This window comes from Hyalella azteca, unplaced genomic scaffold, assembly GCF_000764305.2.
Source record: "Hyalella azteca isolate HAZT.00-mixed unplaced genomic scaffold, Hazt_2.0.2 contig8593, whole genome shotgun sequence".
NCBI lineage: Eukaryota > Metazoa > Arthropoda > Malacostraca > Amphipoda > Hyalellidae > Hyalella > Hyalella azteca.
The window spans coordinates 305,470-314,277 of NW_025938682.1; the positions used below are offsets into that span (position 1 = coordinate 305,470).

General features: G+C 38.6%; 1 protein-coding gene across 1 annotated transcript; it reads right to left on the bottom strand.

The window, feature by feature from the left end:
* Positions 1–151: 151 nt before the first annotated feature.
* Positions 152–5,366, bottom strand: LOC108674282 (NAD-dependent protein deacylase; the record flags this gene model as incomplete). The annotated part of the gene is given in 5 exon segments (XM_018162220.2): positions 152–302; positions 1,099–1,235; positions 2,186–2,400; positions 2,876–3,051; positions 4,538–5,366. Coding segments are annotated over 5 exon segments (815 nt in total), but the record flags the coding sequence as incomplete, so codon positions are not given.
* Between the last annotated feature and the right edge of the window lie 3,442 nt (positions 5,367–8,808).

Here is an 8,808-nt window from a genome sequence, read left to right on the forward strand (position 1 = left end):
TGATATATATCCACGCACGTCGACTTTCACAGCCGAGTGCCCGAGACCTGTCTCTTATACACATCTAGATGTGTATAAGAGACAGCTGTAACGACGCTAACAGGACATTGTAACGACGCCAACAGAACATAATAACCAAGGTAGCACGGACCCAAATCTTTCAGTGGTTGGCGTGACTTCCATGTTGAACTCGGCGACAGGAACGCCCCTCGCGGCCACTGAGGGCGCGAACATCGCCGCGGGGTAGACCACCGAAGATGTTCCAACCACCAGGCACAGGTCGCATTCGTTGATCAGCTCGTCTGGGGAATGGTGGTAGTTGACAAAAATGTCGGGTTATATATGCCATACAGGAGGGAAAAAAACATGAAACTTAGGCATAACTTTTGGTGAATATTGATGGGTGACTCCGATGCCTGAAAATTATTAGCAATTTGGGGTAAAATATTATAAAACTCCTTGACTCGACTATGGCATAACGTTCTTAAACTTGCTTGGTGAACATTTATAGATGATTTGGATTCATGGTAAATATTTGCTATTGGTGGAGAAACAGAATAAAGCTCTTCCACTTAACTCGGGCTATGCATAATATTTCCTCTCATTTCACAATTTTTCGAAGCAGGATCCGCGTAACATTTACTCATATTAGTTCAGTAATGCCGATTTTCATGGCTGAGTTCCCGGAGCTTACTGGCACTAAGCAAGATGTATTCGTCATGCGACTCCCAATAACATTTATTCATGGTATTTGTTCAGTAATGCCCACGTTCATGACAAAGTTCACACGACTCACTGGCACTAAGTGAGATGTCTTTGTCATGTTCCACCATGATAACATTTACTGATACATATCCACGCACGTCCACTGTCACAGCCGAGTTCCCGAGACTCACTGGCCCTAAGTAGGAAGTCTTTGTCATGCTTCACCCCCAAAAACATTTACTGATATATATCCACGCACGTCGACTTTCACAGCCGAGTGCCCGAGACTCACTGGCCCTAAGCAAGATGTCTTTGTCATGCTACACCCCCGAAAACATTTACTGATATATATCCACGCACGTCGACTTTCACAGCCGAGTGCCCGAGACTCACTGGCCCTAAGTAAGATGTCTTCATCAAGCGACTCCCCAAACCACACGACGCTGGGGCGCAGGAGGCCCCCACAGTCCTGGCACCGAGGCAAGGACTCAACGGGGATGTTAGCAGACCGCACGTTCGGGTCGGGGGCTCTGGGGGAAAATCTCATCAGTAATGAAATTATATGGAATCATTACAGGAATTCCATGTTAAATGAATATGAACTCAAGTTTTCAACAGTTCCAATCAAAAATATGAACTCGAGTTTTCAAACAGTTCCAATCAATAATTCCAATCAACAGACCTCATTCAAAAAATTTTGCTCAGCACTTAGCAACTATTAAGCTCAATAGAGTAGGTTAGTAGAGTAGTAGGTGCACGGAAGAGTAGGTAAGTATTTATCTATTTTTTATCTACCCATCTATATTTTTATCTATTTTATACTACCAAATCAAGTATTGTGATTTTTCAAGCTTGAAAATTGTGTTATAAAGGTTAATAGCACCCCTAGGATTGAACTGTCAATTTAGAAATAAAAGCTATGAGATTGTGCAAATTAGGTCTATCAAAGTACATTTTTGAGGTACTATTATGAGGTACATAAAGATTACGATCATTCAGAGAAAATTTTACGTGTACGGTAATCTATGTAGCGAATGGATTTTTTCTCCCGAGAAATTCATTAATGAGTTTGAATTTGTTACATGACATAGGTACATATATCAGATGGATCAAAGTCAATAAAATACCTAATTTATATGTGCCGTAGTGAGACGCGTCAATGAAATACAAATATTACTCAAATGGCAGATGATCTAAATTTTTTGAGAGACTTTCAAAGGGATTAGAAACTTATTTGAATGTGGTGTTTTTGACGTACGTAATCAATATAATTGTAGTGTAAGTCAAAAGCAATGTATATTCCAACACTACAAAAAAATTCAAGGAGATACCACACAAAATATACAACAAAACCAGCAACAAAAAATCCTAACCTAACTTATACGAAAAAAACTGGTACCAATCTAAGCCAAGAGAAGAGCTGGAGCATCAGATTCTTCACCACATATAATTCTTCTCACCGATCAACTATCAGACTAACCCTCTGCCTCTGAGGGCTTCACATATAGGGCTTTGTCTGTTCTGCTTGATTTTATGGCACTTAAGACAGGAGGTTTTGAAGAGAGAGCCATGCAGCTCAATCACGTCCTTGGTGCCAGCAGCATGATGAAGCTCGTCAATATTTTGGGTGATGACATTCAACTCAAATCCTTTACTTCGCAGGAAGTCCTGTGCCCCAGCAATGGCAACATGTGCCTGAACAATGACATTAATTATTGTTACAATGATATCTTTTGTCAATGACAAAAGATATCATTGTCCCCAAGTGAATTTATGTTTCAGTAAAGTTGCCATTTCTAAGTTGCCTGAACTATGTTCTCACAGCATTGATGTAGCTGAGTATTCTTTTCTACAAGATGGACTAATTAATAAAAATTAAAGTACCGGTACGTTATACCTATATATAATTAAAATACATTCCAAAGTAAAAATGGACTATACGGTAATAATGCTCATCTCAGATTCATGCAAGTTGACTGATAGTGAACCTCATTGCAAAGATTATTTTTTTATACAAAATCTTCAACAGAAAAACAACATAATGATGAAAATACTGAATGCAAGAATTCACTAGCCAGTTCCTAAACAAGTCTTAACAAGATGCTTGGAAAACCATAAGTAAGATTTAGATTTGATCAGGCCTACACACAAATATTGTTCAGATACTAACTGCATTAGGCTTCTTGGTAGCCATGACTTCTCTTCTGTAATGGTAAAATTCCCACACAAGGGACGGATCTCGGTAGAATGCTTCAGGAGTGGCCAAGTCTTGAGATTTGAAGGTGCGCCACAAACCTCCTGAGCCACGAAATGTTGGCACTCCAGACTCAGCTGACACTCCCGCCCCTGAAAATTAACAGCTACCAATTATTACTAGAAACAAGTAGCAATGTAACCTTATGGTTTCTACTCTCATAAGTATATTCCTGGAATTGCTAATCAGGGTTAATTGCATAATTGATCTATAGCATGAAACATTCAAACAGTACCTAAAGATGAAATTTCCTTCAATATGGTACCTACTATAACTAGGAAATAAAGCCTTTTCTTCTTTCAATCTCTATTTCTTTCACCCTCAGTTCAATTGTTAAAAATATAATATCTTCTGCATCTCTGTCCCATTAAGAGGCCTACCTACCCTAACAATTAACTAAACCCACATTTTTTGCAAAATACTTTTTCATCCTCTAAATTCATAAATGCATAAAAGTTTCTGGACATGTCAGTGAAGGCAATTGGCTGTGAGGCCTCTTTTGTGAAGATAGTCACATAAATTTCTGATTAAACTTAAATTGAGCATTCTATTAATATCATTACTTTGAAATAATTGTATGGCAAAAATTCAATCTAACATGTATTATGTAGCTAAACAAAAAAGTGAGATAGATGCAATATGTGAATTAGCCAAGCTGCCTGACTTGCCTTATTTCTGTAGTGACATGGTAAATGGCCTGTTTTTACTTGCAATTGCGGGGAAACCTCCGAGTGAAATGATCATTATCACCTGGCACTTTGATTTTAGAACAATCTACCAAATATTTTAGATTAGCTTAATTGCAGGCTCCAGCCAGACAGTTTTATACATCACAACATGGATATAACATGGTGACTAGACAAAGTGCATTTTCATAAAATATTCTAAAGGTGTAGCTTAGGTGCTAGTCACATAACACAGTTGAATGCACATTCAAAATATTCAATCAAAATCCTAAAAAATAATTTATCTTCGAGTCTTTTTAACTCAGCAGACATTTATGGGGGCAAAGAATGCACTTCGATATTGATTGAAAATTGAGTCTTGAATAACTGAATGGCCATTCATAAAACTCTTGCAAAACTCTAAAATCAAAATTGCCTGCAAAGTGCAACTTTGCATGGCAAAAATTTTTCTATTAATAGTAATTCAACTGTCTGATGCAATGATCAACACATGATCTTCCAAATTCTACCAGACTACCATAATAAACAACTTCACAAGTAACTCACTAGTCACTAACTGGAAATGCAACTTTGTTCATAAAGTTCAGAACAAATTTGTATATTTTGAAGTCATAATCATATTTTCATTAGATGAGATGGCTATAAATATCTCTCTCAGTCACTGGGTCTGAGACCCAGACCCATCACCCTGATTGATGGTTACAAGTTTACAACTTACATCACAATCTCATTATCACAATATGGAAAAATTGCAGTTTTTAAATTTGTAAATATTATGGATAAAGGAGCTAGAGGTCTGTAGCAATTGCAATAGAGCTCTTAGACTTAGGCCATTATTTGGCTAAAAACTGTAGTAACTCACCACTCAGTCAGTCAGTCCTTTGCCACTCACCAGTAAGAACAACTATCTTCTTTGAGTTCTTAAAAACACTCCTAAATTTACTCATATCACTGCTAGGCATTTTTTGAACAATTTTTACTGACGCACGGTACAAAAATCCACTTTTCATCAATGCCAGGACCGACATTCTCCTATTTAAATCCTATTAATTGAGCTTACATTTGCAATGGTAATCGTTCAAACAGATGTTAATGTGAATTGGAGACATCTAATGAAGTTATTGTGGTATTGACATTTGGAAACAGCTGCTGCAGTATAGTCAGCAGCGGGAACATAGCCAGCCAACAACCTAGTATGGACAAATATGCATTTTTTCCTGTCAATGTTAATTGGGGGCCTCTGAAAACTTGTCCAATGCTGCCTCACAATAGTGTAGTGACTTTGAGGATCTAAGTAGAGAATAGGCATAGAGGGTACAAAATTGAGGATTTGCATTGTAGGTCAGTCTCCACATTGACAGTGTCTCATTCAATTCCCAGGCCAGTTAGTTGCAGTAGCCATGCCCTAAACTGCGCCTCATATGAGTTTGTACAATTTACTGAAGGTCCAGCCTGGGCAGCACAGCCTGGAGCTTCTTAAGAGCAAGTTGGTAAAGTAAGTGATGACTAAGAGCTGCTGTGCAGTGTACGGTACTGAAAATAAAACAGAACTCCAGCGGGCTTTACTCTGAAGGAGCAAGATTAGAAACTTATTTGCAGGCAAGCAGTAATATTCTTTACAAAGGCAGTCTTTATACATGTAATTGAGAACACATAAGGATCCTAAGTCCTAATGATATAGTACTGGTTGTCTGCCGTCTGGTACTAATAATTAATATGCTGGCCCTAACAAGCTGCATAGACTGGTACAGGGTACTGCTTATCTACAGACTACAAGTGCACATTTATAATAATGCTGATAAAAAAGTGAATATGCTGTAATGCTGAGTGTTAGTATGCCACAGGTTTTAGTAGGGTAAACGCGGTATATTCTGACATCGTGGGTAATTCCGACACCTCTCTAATTTTTCCTTTGTATTAAGCTTTGTTTTAGTTCCATGCGTTCATTGATGGTTGAAATAGTGACGTCATACATTTGCGCGTCAAACTACTGCCAAAACACTAGGTCTGGGCCATTTAGCGGGAAAATATTGAGATGCAAAGAGAGACGGTGCATGCTACCCAATGAGATCATCGAAAAATGTGTCAAAGTTGACAGTTGACCTTGCTCTATAAAAAAGTGATAAACTGTTTGTGTAGAAAGAATATTATGGTTTGAGACTTTTAAATACAACTGTGAATATATTAGGAATCCTTTAAGTATACTTGTATTTGCTGATTTCAAGTGGTAAATAAATTAATAGATGATTAAGTTGAGAAATGGATTTAGAAACCTAAAAACTAATTCCGACACAACTTGAATTGAACACACACAGCTCGTTCCAAGCTGTGTGCCAAAATTAAAATTTTCTTAATTAAAAGCTTAATAACTGTTAATTAAAAGCCTAATTAAGTAGTGCTCAATATTCAATAGTGTCCTAATTCAAAGCCATGTCGTATTCCAATACAGCTCACACAGCGATCGGAATTCGAACACGTGGATGTCCGAATTACGTATTAGTACAATTTGAAGTGTCGGAATATAGGGATTTGGTACTTGGTAGGTTTGCATTCTAAAGGCTTTTAAATAAATATGGCAACATTTTGTGATGTTTCATCATTGCTGGTGCGTGGTGCGTCATGTGGTGTTTTGAGAGTCACGTAAAGCAAACCGAACTCGAGTAATGCATACATTATTTTTATAGTTTTTCATTTCTCGATGCGTCCTTAATATGTCGGAATATACCGCGTTTACCCTAGCGGTTATTTCTATTTGTGGGATCAGTAGATAATAGATTGAGATTAAATTCACTATTCAAAAGATATACAAAATATCTATGGCTAGCATTCGAGCAAATATGCAGCAGCCAGCACCTACCCTACGCTACAGGCTACAGCATCAGCTAGGTACCAAATTCTGGGTTAGGCAGGAATAAGGGCCACCTTGAGCTTGAAGCATATTTTTTAGTCACAGGAACATCAACACAGGTTAGTTTGTTATTTAAGTTTGCAATTTGCATAAGCACTCTGGTCATTCTGCTGCACGTGCTGACGTGCAGGGGGCAGTAAGTGTTCAAGTTCAATGGTCTCAGAGGAATCTAGTATGGAATATATCTACTTGGCGAGCCGCGACTGAATTTTTCAAGCCGTGGTTTTATGGATTTGCCAGCCGTGATTCCATTTCTACGAGCCATGATTCTATTTCCTGTCTCTTATACACATCTAGATGTGTATAAGAGACAGACCTAATGCAATCTAATGCATTCTAATGCAATCTAATGCATTCTAATTCAATCTAATATAACCTAATACAATCTAATGCATTCAAATTCAAACTGACACTTTCTACTGCAATCTAAAGCATTCTAATGCAATCTTAAGTAACGTAATGCAATCTAATGTAATCTAACATACCCTAATTTAATTTAATGCATTCTAGTGCATTCTAATGCACTGCAATGAAGTCAAGTGCAATCAAATAAGATCACAATGCATTCTAACACATTAATCTATTTAATTTACTGAAATTTAATTCTATTCAATTTTACTGAATTAGGGTGGCTTGAATTGGGCTGGAATGATTTGATTAGGGTTGAATTTGGTTGGGTTTAATTGAGTTGGCTGTGGTTAATTTATTCTTCTACTCGTCCAGTAAAGTTAGCTATTTGAACTGCTTTACTCTCACTAGCATATTAGTTTAGGAGGATACTATGAAGTATTGGTATAGATGGGGCCCATAGATAGCGTAAGAATGCTGGTGTGTTCTTGATTTATTAGCAAAAATTTTTGTTACATTCATTTTTTAATTTTTAGGGCTGTGTTTATTTTTTATTCTTTGAATTATTTCACATTCATCTATTTCCTATACTGAACTGTTATCACAAATACTAAATGCATATATATACTCTCAGGCTTGGCAGCCGAAGCATGGGTGGGGGTGAGGCTGGTTCAGGAGCAGGCAAGGGGGGTGGCTCGGGTGGTGCCATCCGAGATGCTGGTGGTGCCTTTGGCAAGAAAGAAGCAGCCAACGAAGAGCAGTACTTCAGGAAACTGGTATCTATCTAATTCAATGAACCTTTATCTTGAATTTCAGCGGCAGTATTTCTCAAATTTAACACAATAATTCTAACCAGGCATAGAGGTTATACAAAATCGATTCGATTCGGTACTGATGAGTAATGAGTAATAACAAATAATTTTCAAAATTGTCCAACGAATGGATTATGCAAATTTTTCAAAGTAGCCTAAACTCTCCTTGCATAAATTCCAAACGAAGAGGATGTTCAGTGGTGAGCAACTGTTATTTTGCAAATGAGTGTGTGCTGATAGATCATTCAACGTGAAAAGTACAGATGGTCATCAATGTTGCTCACACCAGTGNGCCTGCCGCTAGGCGCTAAATGAGCTCTGACTAAGAGGAGAGGTACCTAAGCAGATGGGAAACTAGGATTTGTAGTGAAGAAAAGATAGCCTTAGTGCGACTGTGAGGGAGGGACAAAGGCGGTCACAAAGCCAGTTAGGTGTCATAGTCAATGTCCTCTGTGTCTGTGGCAGGATAGGATGTATTTAGCAAAGAACAGATCAGACACAAGTTCACAACAATGACAACAGGACACTGTCAAACTGGGTCAAGTTGGCAACTGTACAAGGCAGAGGTCCGACTCCGAGGTGCCGGAGGTGGTGGTTGCAGAATGCAGATTGAGGCGGAGGTAGTATTTGCACATTAGTTCTTTCCGCCCAACTTCTTTGCGGTGGACTGCAGACAGTCACAGTGGTCAGTGGGGGAATGTTGGCCTCCACCTCCATAATAGAATAGAAGTGTCGGCTTGAAGAAATAGGTCCATGGCCTGTTGCCGATTCTTGAACTTTTCGTGACTTGATTCACAAGGGATCCGGCCTTTGGAATCCGATCTTTCCATAGCTCATGATAGCTGACGATTGATTGAGATAGCAGCTGGACTTAGTGCCTGGTCTGTAATTTGCTAGGCATTTTAAGACTGAACATATGCTGCTGCATGGTGCATAGGTTCGTCTTCTTCTTCTTCTCCGGGTGTCCACGCTGGGTGGACTTAAAGCCACAGGACAACCGCTAGGATGACCGTTGGGCCTGAGAGCTTCTGCAGTCATAGGTTCGTCTAGTCTGTTTTTATGGATGTTCATACTCGGAGGGTACTGACTAAAACC